The sequence below is a fragment of the Geotrypetes seraphini genome, chromosome 15 (genome assembly GCF_902459505.1).
Source record: "Geotrypetes seraphini chromosome 15, aGeoSer1.1, whole genome shotgun sequence".
Lineage (NCBI taxonomy): Eukaryota > Metazoa > Chordata > Amphibia > Gymnophiona > Dermophiidae > Geotrypetes > Geotrypetes seraphini.
The window spans coordinates 66,994,797-67,013,227 of NC_047098.1; the positions used below are offsets into that span (position 1 = coordinate 66,994,797).

Consider the following 18,431-nt stretch of genomic DNA (forward strand, 5'->3'; position numbering starts at 1 on the left):
GAAGGGTTAATCTGCTGGCAGGGTTGGAGGGCAGTGGGGAGAAGGGTTATGGATTGAAGGCTATATCAAAAAGGTGAGTTTTCAGTTTGCTTTCCATAGGAGCAGCATATTTTAAAGTCTACAAATGAATGTTAATTCTTCCAGACTCTTCTTGAAAAGGCAGTTAATAAATCCAAATACAGTAAATAAGAAAGAGAGATACTGGCCTCCTAGGTGAGGGTAGGGTAGGTAAGACACTGGACAACTTGGGGAGGGGAAGAGAAGATAGTCATAGAATTATGGGTCTCTGGGGTCAACTTAGGTACCAGGATTTACATCAGCTTTCAGCAGTTATAAGGCTGACACCAGAGCTGGGTGTGGGAGTCGGTGCAAAGGATGTAATGAATGCCATTACATGAAACATTTATGTGCGCAAGAAGTGAGGAACTGCTAAAAACGTAAGTAACAACAGGCATAAATATATTCATATAACTTCTCTATACATATTTCTGCACTGAATATTAACTCTTACTGTATATATTGAACTGAGGTGGGAATTTCGACTCATTTTTACCCAGAAGCTTTGTGTATATCTCCTGCTCAGCTAGATCCTGTTGAACACGGGTGTTGCCATGGGTCAGGGTTACCCAGCTGAGAAGCACCATTAGTGTAGCTGGTGGAGATCCCCAAGTCCCATCAGCTGAAGGCATCTGCAGCCCCTCAGACAACTACAGCAACTGCTATCTGTATATCATTTTGTTTTATTGTGTTTTTCGGTATTTTTATCATGATTATGTTTGCTTTTTTTTGTAATCCGTACTATTCCAAATCTATATTGTTTCTGTTCTCTCTTCTAATTTCGAGCTCTACTGTTATAGAGAAGATGCAGTATATAAGCTTAAGATTTAGTTTAGTTTAGCATATAAGCGGGATATAATTTTTAAAATAAATAAATACTCTGAGTCACTGTTGCTAGCACCCTGCCCATGCTCACTGCATGCATGGGGCGCTGGTGGCTGGGAGTGCCACCGCTGATTATGGCGGTGTCTGAGAGGACTTATGGTGGGTTGTGGATGTCTTCAGCTGATGGAGAGCCTCATCAGATAATGTTTAAGTTGAGTGGGGGTGCAGGGGGCAGAGAGGAAATGCGTTGTGCCTACCTATTGTACCTACTGGTCCTCCCAAAATTTGCCAACTGCTCTGCCACTGCTGCTGAGATTACTGTGATATGAGCCTTTGGTTGTACCTAACCACCGTTTTCCCCATTCTTCTTCCCTTTTCCCCATCAGTCTGGCCCTACTGACATTAGGCCTCTGGTAAAGACTGTGGTTCCTTCCGCAACTCGGAACTTTGGAATTTTTTAACCAGTCCTTAGTTGGCGATGGTGAGTATTTCCTGCCAGGGGTTTGACTGTCATCTCTGACCTTAACAGCGAGGGCTGGGAATTAATTAAACATCTATCTGCATAATTCTTAATTCATTACCTGTAGAAATCCCAGGTATTACGCCTACTCCGGTGCCAATACCTCCCACGCCTCCAACTCCAGCAACGCCTCCAACACCTGGTGAAAGAAAAGAGAGAGGCAGACACCAAGCCACTGGTTAGAGAGTGAGAGACACAAACAGCTTTCCAATACTACTAAAACCAAAGGAGCCTCCATGAAACTACAACTGGCAGACTGAAAACAAATTGTAGAAAAGATTTTTTCCACATAGCACAGAATTAAGCTGTGGAATCTGTTGCCAGAGGATGTGGTCAAGATGAGTAACATACTGTGGGATTCACAAGAGATTTGGACAAGTTTCTGTAGGAAAAGCCCATAAAAACTGATCAGTCAGATTAACTTGGAGCAGCTATCACTCAACCTTGCAAATGAGCTATTAGAAGTGGTTCTACTTTTGGGGGGCTGCTGTGTAATTGTGAGTCAAACTGGTCAATGGACCTTGGTCTGGCTGAACATGGCTCTTCTAGCTAAATAAAAAAAGCACAGTGGGCCTCCAAGAATGAGTTGGCATCTAAAGTTTATTAAAGGACCTGACACAGGATGACACCAAAGTGCCAGTGTTGGGGGTCAGCTTGGCTAATCCATACAGCTTAAAAAAAAAAGCTTCCAACACTGTCTAATAACAGACCATTTGTCTATCCTACTGAGTAGCAAAGTTGACATCTGATGCAGTCTATGTTGGGTCCTTTAATAAACTTTAGATGTCAATCCATCCTTGGAGGCCCACTGCGCTTTTTTCCACCTCACTCCTCTCTTTCTCCTTTCCACCTCAAATCTGGCATCTGTCCCTCCTCTGCCCGTGGCCTAGCAACTCCCTCTCTCTCTGATTCCCCCTTTCCCATTCTATCTCAGAACTGTCGCTGGAGTCAATAGCGATTCATACTTGCTGCCTGCACTTAGGGTTACCAGACATCTGGGAAAACCCAGACAATTTGGCTTTTGGAAGTCCCCGAGCTCAGGTCCACATCTGGAGGCTCTCTGCGCATGTGCAGATGTCGACGTGATGATGTCATACGCTTGCGCACATACATGTGATGTCATTGTGTCGAGGCCCTCCAGACCTCAGGGAAGGTTTGGCAGGGGGCGGGACTGAAGCAGAACAGGGTGGGTGGGGCAGAATAGGGCAGAGCCAAGTGTCCTCTTTTTTTAAAGAGGAAATCTGGCAATCCTATCTGCACCAGCCCCATGCACTTCCTATCTGCCGCATCCCCTCCTTGCTGACATCACAACCGAATAAACCTGGAGATTCTCTTTGGAGAGCTAGGAGTGGGAGATTGAGGAGGTTGGTGCCCTGCCTTTCCAAAGCTTCTATTAGAATAAGAACATAAGAATAGCCTTCATGGTGGCTAATCCAAGGAAGGAGAACGCCCAAACCAATTGGACAAATTCCTGGAACAAAAATCCATACAGACCTCAGAAAAGCCAATTCCTGGGAGTAATTAACAGGAAATTGACCTCTGTTGGAAACAGGATGTTGATCTTAATGGACTTTTAGTCTGACCCAGTCTGTCAATTTTTCTGTTGTTACGTCCTTGGAATGAAGAGGAACGAGGCTGCCTCCTCTGTGTGGTGTCCAGTACTACACAAAGTAAAGTCCTTGCAGTTGGGCTTCTGGCGTTTCACTGATGTATGTGTTCATATGGACTACACTCTGGATACGTAAATCTTTCACTCTGGATCTGTCTCTCATGGGGACAGAAGTTCCTGACCCAAGTGAAGAGTGATTCACATTTAATCCCAGAAGTACTCTGGACAGGAAACGAGAGAGCTACAGGAAATTCAAGATCTCAGAAAGAGTTTCCAAGGGGTCAGAGAGCCCCAGTCCAAAAAAGAGAGTATCCCAGGCATGTATGGAGGAAAGGGTTAAGTATTTCTTTCTTTAATTAATATGTTCATAATCTGCAAAGTTTAGCTTTTCCGGGCAGAGGACAAATGCAACAGCCACAATGTCATATTAGAACACATCTTGAGCAACTACAGAAAAAGGTGTGAACGAAATCCAAAGAAAATTAATTCTCACATTAACTTTCAAAATCCAGTTTCAATAAAAATGATTTCAACTTCTTCTTAAGATGTATAAATAATCCCTCTCTGGTCTGAGTTCCAGTGCTAATTCATTCCACACATTTGGATGGATGACTGAAACCCAAGCAGCAGCTTTAGGAGTGCAAGAAATCAATGGGGCAGCAATCCTGATCTGCAGCTGAACCTGTTAACACTGACCACTTTGCTCTGAAGATATTTTGGAATAGTCTGAAATGTCCCCTTGAACTCGTAGCAGAAATTCCTTTACTTTGTGAAGGAGAATCAGTTCTAGGGTCCCCTGGGATTTAGCCCTCAGTCTCTCTGGTATACTGTTAAAGACATGACTAAGGGTGGAGCTGAATGCCTACATTTAGGTTCCTAAATTCTGGAACATTTTCAGTTGAAAATCTGACCATTTAAAGTAGGGTTGCCAGATTTTACTATTGTATAAGCCGGACCCATGGCCACACCCCCTGGCCCCATTCTGCTCAAGTCACACCCCGTTCCACCCTGGCCCCACCCCCTCAACCTGCTCTCATGCTCAGAGCCAAGTCGGGAGGGCACGTGTGACGCAATGACATCACGTGCATTCGCATGACATCACCACATTGCATCTGCGCATGTGAAGATGCAGTCCCGAGCTGGAAGCATTTTAAAACCCAAAGTGCTGGGTTTTGAAAAGCCATCCAGACACATAAAAAAAGGCATGTCCGGGTAAATCCGGATGCCTGGTAACCCTAACTTAAGGGAGGCACTCAGATTTTAAATATAGGCATCGCTATACTGGGACAGAGAGCGAAGGTCCATCAAGCCCAGTATCTTGTTTCCAACAGTAGCCTTACTATGTTGATTATTCCTTTACTTTTATCCAATTCATTATTTATATTCAATCTCTCCTTCTAACCAAAACTCCTGAACTTGGTCGTTAACAGTTGAATCCTACCTCTGTCTGCCTGATGGATGGACCTGTGCATTGTGCCGGGAGTTCTTCGGATTGCTGCTGCTTCCACCCTGCTGATGGCTGCTCCTCGGCCGCATGGCTTCGGGCCACGTCCTTTGTATTGGGACGAGATCTACTTCGAGCTACTGCGGCCCCTGTCTGGGCCTGGTTGACGCCCCTGAGTGGTGGCAGCGGAGGATCAGTGCGGGGATACGAGATCGCTGGAGGATCAGGATGTGCCTGATGTCGGAAGATCTTGGGATGCATTAGACATCGGAGAGGCTGCGGAGGGGAGATCCCTCAGATGCTGTGCACTGCTCCCTTGTATTCGGTGGATCCCGTTGCCAGCAGTCCTTGGCCGTTGGCCCTCTCCTGCGGTTGGGACCCAGAGATCGTCTTTGGCTAATGTTGGACTGACATTGAGGGATCATCTCAGCCTTTATATCCTACTGTTGCCTTACATTGTACTGAGTCCAATTAGTCCACTTCAGCTGAATTTTTTCCACATATTTTGCTTTTCTTTCCCATTCCTTTTTCTTCTTTCTTTTATTACATTTTTTATATTGCTCTCTTCTTTCTACTAGCATAGATTGCGATCCCGTCTGTTATTCGCTGGCTTTCCAACCATTTCAATGTAACATGTTAAAATTATATTGTAACCTATGTATATCATTCTTCTTGCCAATTTGCACCATGTAATCACTGATCGCTCTGTGACCTCTTCTGACTGTACAGCTATTCTTTTCTGTGAACCGCCTAGAAGTCGCAAGATTATGGCGGTATAGAAAAATAAAGTTATTATTATTATTATTATTACTATGTTATGGATTTCTTGTCTAATGTTTATATTTTCCTTGATGTATTCCTTCTGTACACTGCCTAGAACCGCAAAGCATTGTGCGATATACAAACAAAGACTAGGGAGGGAAGTAGGACCCTTGGATGATGGAAACAGAAAGGGAGTGGTAAAAGAGGAAAAGGAGATAGCGGACAGGTTAAATGAGTTCTTCATGTCAGTTTTCACAATGGAGGACAACCAACATTCCGGAACCCGAGGAGATCGGAAAAGGAGATCAGGATGAAAATCTGGTCCAACTAGAGGTGAGCAAGATGGATGTCCTCAGGCAGATAGACAGGCTAAAGTGCGACAAATTGCCAGGTCTGGACGGCATTCACCCAAGGGTACTCAAGGAACTAAGGAACGAAATAGCTGAACCACTTCGACAAATATGCAACCTATCCCTAAAAACTGGAGAGATCCCAGAGGACTGGAAAATAGCAAATGTCACGCCCATCTTCAAGAAAGGCTCAAGGGGAGACCCAGGAAACTACAGGCCGGTGAGCTTGACCTTGGTCCCGGGAAAGATGATGGAAGCGCTGATTAAAGACAGCATTTGGGAACACATCAAAAAAAAATGGGCAGCTAAAGTCGAGCCAACATGGCTTCTGCAAGGGCAGGTCATGCCTCACGAACTTATTATATTTCTTTGAGGGGGTGAACAGCCAGGTGGATAGAGGGGAATCCATAGACATCATTTACCTTGACTTCCAAAAAGCCTTTGACAAGGTACCACACGAAAGACTGCTAAGGAAGCTATGGAACCACGGGGTGCAAGGGGAGGTCCACCGATGGATCGAAAACTGGCTGGCGGACAGGAAACAGAGGGTTGGAGTAAAGGACCATTACTCAGATTGGCAAAGGGTCAAGAGCGGAGTTCCAAAGGGGTCGGTGCTGGGACCGCTCCTGTTCAATATATTTATTAACGACCTGGAGACGGGAACAAAATGTGAGGTTATTAAATTCGCGGATGACACTAAACTATACAGCAGGATCATAACCATGGAGGACTGCGAAGACCTCCAAAAAGATCTGACAACGCTGGAAGAGTGGGCCAAAAAATGGCAAATGAGCTTCAACATAGGGAAATGCAAGGTCATGCATATTGGGAAAAAGAACCCGATGTTCACTTACAAGATGGGGGGATCACCGTTAGGGGTGAGCAACCTTGAAAGAGACCTGGGAGTGATGGTGGACACAACATTGAAGGTGTCGGCGCAGTGCGCCACAGCCTCAAGGAAAGCGAACAAAATGTTGGGTATCATTAAGAAAGGTATCAAAACCAGGACAAAGGAAGTCATCCTGCCACTGTATCGTGCGATGGTGCGCCCGCACCTGGAGTACTGTGTCCAGTACTGGTCGCCGTACCTCAAGAAAGACATGGCGGTACTTGAGAGAGTCCAGAGAAGAGCAACTAAGCTAATAAAGGGTATGGAAGACCTCTCATATACTGACAGACTGAAGAAGCTGGGGCTTTTCTCCCTGGAAAAGCAACGATTCAGGGGAGACATGATAGAAACCTTCAAGATCATGAAGGGCATAGAAAAAGTGGATAGGGACAGATTTTTCAAACTAAGGGGAACCACAAGTACAAGGGGGCACTCGGAGAAATTGAAAGGGGAAAGGTTTAGAACAAACGCCAGGAAGTTCTTTTTCACCCAGAGGGTGGTGGATACATGGAACGCGCTGCCGGAGGATGTGATAGGCAGAAGTACGCTACAGGGCTTCAAAGAAGGTCTGGACAGGTACCTAGAGAACAAAGGGATTGAGGGGTACAGATAGGAGTAGAGGTAAAGTTATAGGGACAGGATTAGAGGTAAATTATAAAATTAGTCAGAGACCACTGTTCAGGCAGTGGGCCTGATGGGCCGCCGCGGGAGCGGACCGCTGGGCAGGATGGACCTCTGGTCTGCCCCAGCGGAGGCAACTTCTTATGTTCTTATGTTATGTTACACTTCTGACACCTGGTGTAAATGCTGGTGCCCAAGACAGGCGTGCTAAGGTTACTACACAGGTAACTTTTTGAATGTCCCTGAGAGGCCCATGGCCTTCTGGGATACCGCAATATAGGAGCTAGACACACTGCACAAGAAGAGTCGTGAGGATAAGATGTCAATATTTCAGCCACAGGTATACAGTTCAAAGTACGCTTTATTGGTAGTAGCACTGCGAAGAATTGAAGATGCATTACCTTATAGTGCAAATTTTAACGAGTACCAGTTAACCCCAATAATTCAATGCAGTGGCTGGGAAGGAGGTAGGAGGAGGAGTCGGGAGAGCTAGCAAAACCTGTACAGACTCATAAGAACATAAGATTAGCCTTACTGGGTCAGACCAATGGTCCATCAAGCCCAATAGTACACTATCACCGCTAAAGTACACAACATACAGATCAGTCATTTATTGCGTGTCCTTTGTTACCACAACTTTATGGGACCCCCGAAGAAGATGTGTTGTTTGAAACACGGACCGTGTTGGGTCCCATATTTTATATAAAGTGGTCTATTTGTACGCAACAATCTGTCTGTTTATAATAAACTTTGCCTGCATCTTGTACATCTGTCTGCATCTCCAAAGAGTAGCAACATTCCATGCTACCAATCCAGGGCAAGCAGTGGCTTCCCTCATGTCTGTCTCAATAGCAGACTATGGACTTTTCCTACAGGAACTTGTCCAAACCCTTCTTAAAACCAGCTACACTATCTGCTCTTACCACAACCTCTGGCTCCTTTTGATAAAAACACCTGGGCACCCAGACAGTTCTCTAAAAAGAGGACATGTCTGGGTTTCCCCAGACATCTAGTAATCCTATCGGACCTAAAACTGAAAGGCACTGTCCCCACCTTACACTTTTAGAAGCACATGAGTACCTGGCCCTTTCCCTGGTTTCAGTCCCCCAACACCTGCAACACCTGGCAAGCCTGCAACGCCTGGCACACCTCCAGCACCTGGCACACCTGGGACACCTGCCAAAGCAACAGAAGAAGTATGAAAAAGCAGAAGATAACATAGTAAATGACGGCAGATAAAGACCAGTCTGTCCATAAGTTATACCATTAAAAAATACATGATTAAATTAACTTGTCTCTTCTTTAATATTTCTGGGCTAAAGATAGACCTCCTGTTTATCCGGCCTAGTTTAGTCAAATATCCACACCTGGATGGCTATGTTGCGTGATATAAGTGCTTAGCGGTCAGCTGCTAACTGTTTGGAGTGAAATCGTGAAACAACTTAGATGGACAGTTAAGGATGGTGAATAATGCACAACAATTCAAAACAAACTTATGAAATCCTCTTTATTTGTTGAAGCTTTTTTATTTTAACTAAGCGAGGAGCACTGTCTACTAGTATTATGAAATAATAGATGCCGAATAAGTACTTTTATTTATGTTATTACTGATATATGATGAATTATATGTGTATTGTGTATACCTGTTATTTGTATATGGTTTTTTGGAACCCATATAGGCTTTAAGCGGGCCTTACGCTTTTAAAATAAATAAATAAAATAACATATCCGCGGTTAGGTGCTGCTATGCTATTTAAGCAGCCAGGAGCCATTCTTAGACAGTTAAATAGTTTTGAATATCTGGAGTCCCACACCATAACCAAAATTCAGTCACAGCCAGAGGTATTGGCAAATTAACCCTACCCCTTTCATCCACCCCACTCCAATGCTCCCATACCTTTTCCTACAGATCCTGTGCAGTCAAAACTCCTGCACATTTCCTTATATTTCCATCACAGCGAACACCTCTACACAATGGCGTAGTAAGGGGGGGAACGGACCGCCCTGGGCGCTGAAACCTCTCCGCCCCCCCCCCCCATGCCACGCTCGTATCTTCCCTTCTCCCCACTCCTGTCCCTTTTAGAATCTTCACCAGCCCGAGCAACTTCTCAGGCCTGCTGCTTGTGCCAGCCTGGCTCCCCTCTGAAATCACTTCTGGGTCACGGGACCAGGAACTGATATCAGAGGGAAAGCCAATGCCAGAGTGCGCAGAAGACTGGAGAAGCTGCTCGCACTGGCAAAGATTTAAAGAGGCACGGGGAGGGGGGGAGGGAGGGCGCAAGTGTGGCATGGGGGTTGAAGAAGGAAGGGGGCAGAAAGGAGGGTGCAGAGGGGTGCCACCGCCCCAGGTGCCTCCTACCCTCACTACACTTTTACAGCTTTCCCTACACTGAGCATTCTTATACCATTATCTACAGCGCCTCCTACAGGAGAGACAGACTGGTGCTATAATCCCCCTCTTCAGTCTTTCTTTGAATTATTTAGCTTGGCTTATTAAGATGGCCAACACATACCTACTCCACCAATTCCAGTGCCTGCTCCTGGAATGAGACCTGGAAAGAGTAAAAGATGAGACAGAGGGGAAAGAGGTAGAGAGTTAAAAGGACAGAACGAGGAAGAAGAACAGGGAAAATAGGGGATAACAAGAAAAGAAGGGGAAGGGGGATAAAAATATGAATGGGAAAGGAGTAGAGAGGAGAGGAAGTGGAAGGAGGAGAAGAGAAATGTGTGGAAACATAAGAAAGAGAAGATGAATGGAGAAGAGGTCAAGAGCAGAGGAGAAGGAGAAAAAAGAGTTAGAGAGAAAAGGAGGAAAAGGAAGGAGAGGACAAATGGATAAGAAGTAGATAAGACATAGAAAGGAGAGAAAAGAATGACAGGAAGAAAAAGGATGAAGTGAGGAGGGTGGCACAGTGAGGGAAGGGGAGGCGATAAGAAAGAAGAGAAGGATTAATTATAACTCTGTACCCTCTGGTAAAGGATGGAGAGGTAATCTCATTCAGAGTGAATGAAATCACTGATTTCATCAGATTTTCATTAAACCATCACATTTTAAAACAAATACTCAAAACAGCTATGCATTACATAAATGACCATGGGTTGCAAAACTGAAGCAAATGAGGCCTCTGAGAAATCAATATGCCAACCAATGCATGAATACAAAGGTTCAAGTCAAGGGTATGAAGGCCTTGAACAGAGATGTCCTAAATATAAGGTTTGAATCTGTAAATCATGTGATAACAATGGAAGAAAACGTGTCCCTGCCACAGAGAGCTCACTTACCAGCTTTGGCAGCCTTATATGCAGCTCCAGGGGCAACCCCAGGCACGATCCCTGGTTGTACACCACCAGGAACCAGACCGCCAGGGACATAACCACTAGGGACCAGGCCGCCAGAAACGTGACCACCAGGAGCCACACCTGGCTGAACTCCAAAGCCTGCTAAAGAGAAGTGAATTTTATGAAGATTATGATCAAATTAGACAGTATTTAAACTTGAAAAGAAATCATAAAGTACGTAATTAAAGCTCTGAAATCTGCTGCCCGAGGATGTGATCAAGGCAGGTAACATAGCAGAATTTAAAAGATGTTTGGACAAGTTCCTGGAGGAAAAGTCCATAGAAGACTTATTAGCCAGGTGGACTTGGGAGAGGCATTGCTCATCCCTGAAAGTGAGCTATGAGAAACAGATCTGCAAAGCATTTGAGACCTGAACTGGCTGCCATTAGAAACAGGATTCAGGACTTGATGGATCTTGGGCTGACTCCACATGTCTTTTCTTATATTCTTAAATAAAACTTACCCGCGTTGCTTGCTTGTCTTACTTTCCATCGGGAGGGGGGGGGGGGGCCACGTTGCCGATTGGAGTGAGGCCCACTTTGCCGATCGATTCTGGAGAGGCCCATTGCCGTTTGGAAAAAACAATGTTGATGCCCTCCTTCATCGGGCCCCCATGACCATTTCAGGCCCTAGGCACGTGCCTACTTGGCCTATTGGTTAATCCCGCCCTGGTTGCTAAGCGTCCTAAGAGCTTGATATCGAACTCTTAAATTGCTTAATTTGTCGTATTTTTTGATTGGCTGATTAAATTCAGCGTGGATTCCAAACTTAGGCGCTGTTTATAGAATATGGCCGAGACACACACACGAACAGAGTTTTCTGTACATACACACATTGCCATTCCACAGAATACATGCAACATGGGCAGCGCTGGTCCATGTTTCAGAACATAAGAGTTGTCCTACTTCAGTGTCTCGCAAACTCTCCGGAGCCAAGGCACACTAACTTAGGGGCACGGCTGGAGGGCATCCAGAAGTGTGCGGACGTCGACGTGATCACACTGACGTCTGTGCATGTGCGTAGACCCTCCAGCCGGGGCCCTGAGTTGCCAGTGATGGTGGTGGTGGAGTGATGGAAGAAGAGAGATGTAGAGAGCAGGAGAGGTGCCGGTGAAGAGGAGGGGGGTGCCGGCTGACTGCCTACAGGACGTGCCTCTCGCTGCGAGAGGCACATCCTGTAGCAGTCAGGCGGCGCCTCTCCTCCTCGAGTCGCACCGGGAATCTCGCTTTGGCACACAGTTTGTGATACCCTGTCCTACTGGTTCGAACCAAGGGTTTATCTAGCTCGGTATCCTGTTTCCATCACAGGCCAGTCCAGATCACAAGTACCAGACAGTCCCCCAAACTAGCAAGTTTCTGTGTTACTTAACTCCGATTAAAACCAATTAAAGCAATTAAGGTAGACGACAGTATGGCGCCTACGGCTGTCTAACTTATGGCCCATTTTTAGAATCTTGCCTTAAGGGCTCATGTGCTAATCCCTTGCTAATTAGTTAGCGTGCTGTACTGTTGCTGCGCTAACCGATGTGTGCTGTCACAACTGCTCTACACCCCTCCAAGAAAAATTAAAGCGTTATAGCGTGTGGTTGACCTGGGCGCATTGGTCTCTTACTGCAGGATGCCTCAGCGGCAAGCCCTTTGAAGGTGCAGTAAACGTGCCCTAGTGCTCACCATCCAGTAGATCAGTAAGTAGAGCCCTTGATGTTGTAAGTTGGTTTTTCTTTCTAATGTATGTGATTCTGCAAGTCATCCTGATTTGTAGATGGGCAAGATATAAGACATTGATAACATATTGTAATGATTAGACACCTTTTTACACTAAAAGTATAATTATAATTTTGGGAAAGGGGGGATGTATAGCTATATTATTGGTTAAATCAATGTTTTTCAATTTATTATATGTGAGATATGTTTGCTTTATAATATTTGTGGAAAGGGAGGGTGGGAAAGGGACTTAATTTATATATTGAAGATGATACTAGAAAAGAAATTCAAGTGATGTGTATGATTTAATTGATGTATTATTGTACACTTGATGTAAGATGAAAAAATGAATAAAGAATTGGAAAAATAAAAAAGAAATTTCTCAATAAATATATCCTTAAAAGCAAGATTGAGTCTTCCAGCCACCACCCACTGCTCTGCCTTTCTCACTCTGTTTTAGCTTGTCCTCACCTCTTCTGACTTTGCTCCCTTGTTTGATCTCTGCCTACTCCAGATACCCTGCTATAAAGTCAGAGCTGTTTGTGAGACAGGACGAATCCCTCAGCCTCAGCATCTGGAGCTAATTGGCCTCTCTCGCTTTCCTCCTCCTGCCTAGGACATACCGGGTTCCTCTCCACAGCCAAGGGTCAGCGGGTGAGTTCACAGCTATGCATGGTTTCATTTAATGAGTGATGTAACAAATTCCTTTGTTTTCTTTTCACTCCAGTAGCTGAAGTCTCATTATTAGCTACATTTGTCATATGATATAAGAATGTAGAAGTCAGCGCTGTCCGCACGATGCATCAGCCTACAGGTCCATCAGCCCAAGATCTTCACAGAGAAGCAAAGGGAGAGGGAAATATAACTGGTAAAGCAGAGGGCAGAGAAGGCAGACCTGCAAAGTTTCCTGCATTGAGTGGGAGACCCCTGTATCAGAGAACTCCTATGGAAAGTTGGATTTAAGAGGCAACCACCATGGAAGCAATTAAGTGCCAAAAATCAAAACACCGTCACCAAGCTGGTATCTGGTAATGGCAAATCTGTTAGGGGATACTGGATGGGCCATTTGGCCTTTATCTGCCGTCATATATCTATGTTACTATGATGTCCACAGTCTTGTAGACAGGGTTGCCAGCTGCCAAGTATTAACCAGCTTGACTATTTTGGTAAAAGGAGACCCACATGTGCTGACTATGTAGCTAGTACAAGTTGACAGTGATGCATTACATTTAGTCACGAATGCTTCTGCCTCCTTTCATGATGACATCCTAAGCAAACATATGGTACCCTGAGACAATGACGTAGCAAGGGTGAGAGGCACCTCTTACCTGCCCTCGTCTGCTTTTTTTGCCCTTAAACATGGTGAAGCACAAAGGTAAGATGAGAACACACCCTTCTGAATCCTTGCCTATAGACACGTCACCTATAAATCGATTCATTGTTGTGAATGGGCCAAGTAGTTATTGCCTTTCACCTCCTAACTCCCAGGCTCTTTTGGTCTTCCAGGCACTATTCTTGCACCTCATCTGGTCTCTCAGGCCTCCAAAGATCATTCCAGCCATTGCCGGTCCATCTGGTTGCCACTGACCACTCACTCCGATCATCTCCGGACATTCTGGTAGCCAATCCCTCTGGTCATCACTGGTCACTCACAATGGGTCCTACCAGTCACTCTGATTGCTGGCCTCTTAGGTCCCCACTGGACCCTCTGGTTGCAGGCCTCTTGGCTCCAGCCGGTAATTCTAATTCATCTGCTGGTCACCACTGATCTCTCACACCAGTCTCTCCATCAGCTACTGTCAGCCCAAACTTCCCCAATACACTGGTCTCTCCACAGACCCTCTAGTTACTGGTCACTCCCTGAGGAATCCTCTGGTCCTTCAGGCATTCTATTAAAGACTCTCCCTAGTCCCTCAGGCACTCTCTCTCTGAGCACTCTCCAGGTCACTCAGATGCCCTCTCACTGGCCCTCCACTAGTCATCAAATTTGAGGGCTCTTCAGTCCCTCCAAGTTCTACCAGGTAGGCTCTCACTCTGGGCTACTACAAGGTTCTCTGGTTGCTGGCCTTCTTCAGTGCCCCTCTCTCTGAGAAATTTCGAGGTCCCTCAGATGCTCCCTCTCTGGGCCCTCTACTGATTGTTAAGCTTGAGAGCTCTTCACTCCCTTCAAGCTCTACCAGGTAGGCTAATATAGGGCAGGGCAGGATAAGTCTAGCTCTCCCTCTTGTACTGTGCCTCTTGTCAGCACTGGATAGCTCCTCTACTGCATCAGATCCCATCAACCAATACTGGACTTACCAGAAGTTAGGCCAAACTCAGCATTCCTCCTCCTGAAAGAACCCCTGCACCCATAGGAGCCACTGTTTCCTCAGGGTGAGCAGACAGCTCCCAGCAGCCCTTTCAGGATGGTATGCAGATTAGCTCTTTCTTTCAATTGCTCAGGCTCCCTCCGTTGGCTTGGGACAGGAACTTCACCCTGTCACAATTGTCAAAGCAACAATAAATTTCTCCATTCCCGGCACTGGCATTGAAGCTGACCTACTGGTGCTCAATGTTTCATTGAGCCCTGCGGATCAACTTCCTTACCCTGGCCCAGTCATACAGAAGAGGGCTAAGTCATTGGCAGCAATGCTCAGAAGTATGTCTGGCACTTACTGGGCCAAATAAGGGGCTAACTCAGACACTGGAAGGAGCTGGAGGAATTGGAACCACCTCAGGTTCTGGTCTGGGGAATACCGAGTTGGAATACTGTGTCCAACATTGGTCTCCCAACCTAAAGAAAGATATAAAACTGCTGGAGAGGGTGCAGAGATGAGCAACAAAACGAGCAATAAAAGGTATGGAGAACTTGGAATTCGAGGAACGACTTAAGAGACTGGGATTATTCTCCCTTGAGAAAAGGAGACTGCGAGGGGATATGCTCGAGACTTTCAAAATACTGAAAGAAATCAACAAACTAGAGCAGGAAAAAAAATTATTTACAATGTCCAATGTGACATGGACAAGAGGACATGGACTGAAGCTAAGGAGGGACAAGTCCAGGACAAATATCAGGAAATTCTGCTTCACGCAATGAGTGGTGGACACCTGGAATGCTCTCACAGAGGAGGTTATTGAGGAATCCACCGTTCTAGGATTTAAAAGCAAACTAGATGCACATCTCCTTACGAGAGACATAGAGGGATATGGGTGACTAAAATTACACCAGGTGTACAACTGGCTGGGCCTCCGCGTGTACAAATCGCCGGACTTGATGGACCGAAGGTCTGATCCGGAGATGGCAGTTCTTATGTTCTTATGGTGATCTTGTCAATGGATGTGGCTCAGGGATAACCTTCTAAATGAGTGGTGAATGTTGCAGAAACTTCGATACTGAATGGAGCCCTGATGGCTGGTATTATGGTGGAGCTGGTGATTGCTCCCCATTAACTCTTTTAGTGAAGCCTTCATGAGTTACTTCGGATTCCATATGGGATTCAGTGGGTTATTTGGAGATAATTTTTTTGATAAATAAGAGGGATGTGGGCATTGCCTTGCAAAATTGTAAGTTTCAGTTAGTTGTCCAAGAGGCAAAAATTTTGGAGATAACAGGGAAAATTGGAGGCTTGCAACATAATATCATAGATTTACAGAAAATGGAAGGAACAAACAGCCTAGTGAGTAAAATAGAGAAATTTGAGAAATATGCTGTCCAAAATTACAAAGAATAGGGGACACTTGATGAAGTTACAGGGAAATACTTTTAAAACCAATTGGAGGAAATTTTTTTTCACTCAGAGAATAGTTAAGCCCTGGAACGCGTTGCTAGAGGATGTGGTAAGAGCGGATAGCGTAGCTGGTTTTAAGAAAGGTTTGGACAATTTTCTGGAGGAAAAGTCCATAGTCTGTTATTGAGAAAGACATGGGGGTAGCCACTGCTTGCCCTGGATCGGTAGCATGGAATGTTGCTACTCCTTGGGTTTTGGCCAGGTACTAGTGACCTGGATTGACCACCGTGAGAACAGGCTACTGGGTTTGAAGGACCATTGGTCTGATCCAGAAAGGCTATTCTTATGTTCTTATGACTGAATCTACAATTTGTCAATTTTTCCAGATTGGTGAGCATAGCCCTATAGGAGTTGCTAAAGAGGCATTTGATGGAAGTTTTGGGAATGCCTAAGGAGGCTATTTCACCAACTACGTGTGCATCTTTTTGCCTGAGAAAAACTGCTCAGAAACAAGCTGAAAATGCTGGGGCTGTTCTCCCTGGAAAAGCGATAGAAACCTTCAAAATCCTGAGGGGCATAGAGAAGGTGGACAGGGACAGATTCTTCAGACTGTGGGGAACCACAAGTACAAGGGGTCACTCGGAGAAATTGAGAGGGGACAGGTTTAGAACAAATGCGAGGAAGTTCTTTTTTACCCAGAGGGTGGTGGATACATGGAACGCGCTTCCGGAGGTTGTGATAGGCCAGAGCACACTACAGGATTTCAAGAAAGGTTTAGATAGGTTCCTAAAGGATGAGGGGATTGAGGATTATAGATAGATGTAGAGGTAGGTTACAGAAATGGTCAGGAACCACTTCACAGGTCACAGACCTGATGGGCCGCCGCGGGAGCGGACCGCTGGGCGCGATGGACCTCTGGTCTGACCCAGTGGTGGCAACTTCTTATCTTATCTTATCTTATCTTAAGGCAGGGAGAAGTTTCTGAGGATAAGTTAGATATCACACAATTGCTGAAAACATTCAGGACTTTTCTTGTGCACCTTTTTGCTTGCTCCTTGTCAATCAAATTTCCTTGGACTGTCATGCAGCTTCTGCAGCTATTAATAGCGAGACTCGATTCACATTCTGGCAGCCATGGCCAATCAGAAATGCCCTTTTAGGTGTCACCTTCAGCTGTGTGACCAATCATAGCTGCATATCATGTCCCGCTCCAGCTAACTCTGCGTGCCGTGCATCTCTAAGCCTCAGCCTCAGCTTCTCGCCCCCAATTCCCAGCACTGCAAGCATCAAGGCACTGGGACTCTATTCTGAAGTCCCTTGTGCTCTGCCCGGACTGGCACTGGAACAGGACAGCATTCAGGCCTGCTTTCGTGGTCGCTGTGTTGGGGACCCAATCCCAGCACTGCAAGCATTAAAAAGCTGCAGGAGGAGGACTTTGAGCCCTGTACAGCTCTGTCCTTGCTCTGCCTGCCTTGTTTGAAGTATACTGTCTCTTCTACAGTCCAAGAAAGTAAAGAAAGAAACTTAAAATGGGTCATATGGTTAAAGTTTTAATTTATTTCTTAATTAAAAATTTTAATTGATGCAGAGACTATGATGTTTACTCTGCTAGTGACATTTGTCTTGGAATTGGCTAACGACCAAATCCTGAAACTTTATTTTAGGAATTGGGACAAGCTGTTTCTGGGAAGGAAGGTATTGGTACATCCTGATATCTCTGTAGACGCAGAAAAAGTGGAAGCAGGTTTTGTTGATACATCCAAATGTTTTTGCCATATTTTATTTACTACTAGTGTTTAAGCCCGTTACATTAACGGGTACTAGAATAGGTGTGTAAACTTTTAGCATAATGGGGCACTGAGGCCATTTTTTTTCTTTCTTTCTTTGCTTCCTGCTCCCTCTGTCTAGCAGTAGCCCTTCTACCTTCCTTTTACCTCCCCACCGTGCAACAGCAGCATTTCTCTCCTCCCCTCTTCCCTGGTCTTCCTCTCCCTCTTTCCCTCTCTCTCCCCAAAAGGGTGTTGCAGCAGCATTCCCCCCGCGGTCTCACACAGCTATCGGCAGCATTTCTCATTCTCTACCCCCCTCCTGGGTCTCACACAGCCATCGGCAGCATTTCTCATTCTCTCCCCCCCATCTCCTGGGTCTCACACAGCCGTCGCCAGCGCAGCATTCACAACTCACTGCTTCTGCTTGCTTCAGGCCTTCGTCGCTGCCAGGTCCCACCTACTTTCTGTTTCCACAAAGGCAGGACCCGGCAGCGAGGAAGGCCTGAAGCAAATAGGAGCAGCGAGTTGAAGCCTCCCTCCAAGCCCTATCTTCCGCCAATGCCGCCCTAGCCAGGAAGTTACTTCGGCTATGCTCTGGGGTTCTAACACTGTTTGCCAGCTTCACTTCTCCCCCCTCCCCCCTCCTGACTTAACTTCTGGTTTTGGAGGAACAGGGTCAGGAAGCCAGCAAGCACAGCATAGTCAGAAGTCAGCCAGTGTTGAAGAGCAGTAAATCGGTTGAGGCAGGCACTGCGCATGCATGGGCGTGGCACCACGGATCACGGCCCCACCAAGTTTGAAGTGCATATGCGCTAAGGGTATTATTATAGCGGATA

The 18,431-nt window shown here is 45.8% G+C and overlaps 1 protein-coding gene across 6 annotated transcripts in view; it reads right to left on the bottom strand.

Moving 5' to 3' along the window:
• Positions 1–18,431, bottom strand: part of ELN (elastin) — a 178,662-nt gene that overhangs the window by 87,973 nt on the left and 72,258 nt on the right. For 5 of the 6 annotated variants that reach the window (XM_033921781.1, XM_033921780.1, XM_033921779.1 and 2 more), the window contains exons 5-8: positions 10,360–10,518; positions 9,591–9,629; positions 8,158–8,253; positions 1,464–1,541 (exon numbers count right to left, since the gene is read on the bottom strand). In XM_033921781.1, the coding sequence (XP_033777672.1) occupies positions 1,464–1,541; positions 8,158–8,253; positions 9,591–9,629; positions 10,360–10,518 (372 nt within the window). The remainder of the gene's footprint in view (positions 1–1,463; positions 1,542–8,157; positions 8,254–9,590; positions 9,630–10,359; positions 10,519–18,431) is intronic. The other variant, XM_033921777.1, reaches the window with a different exon arrangement.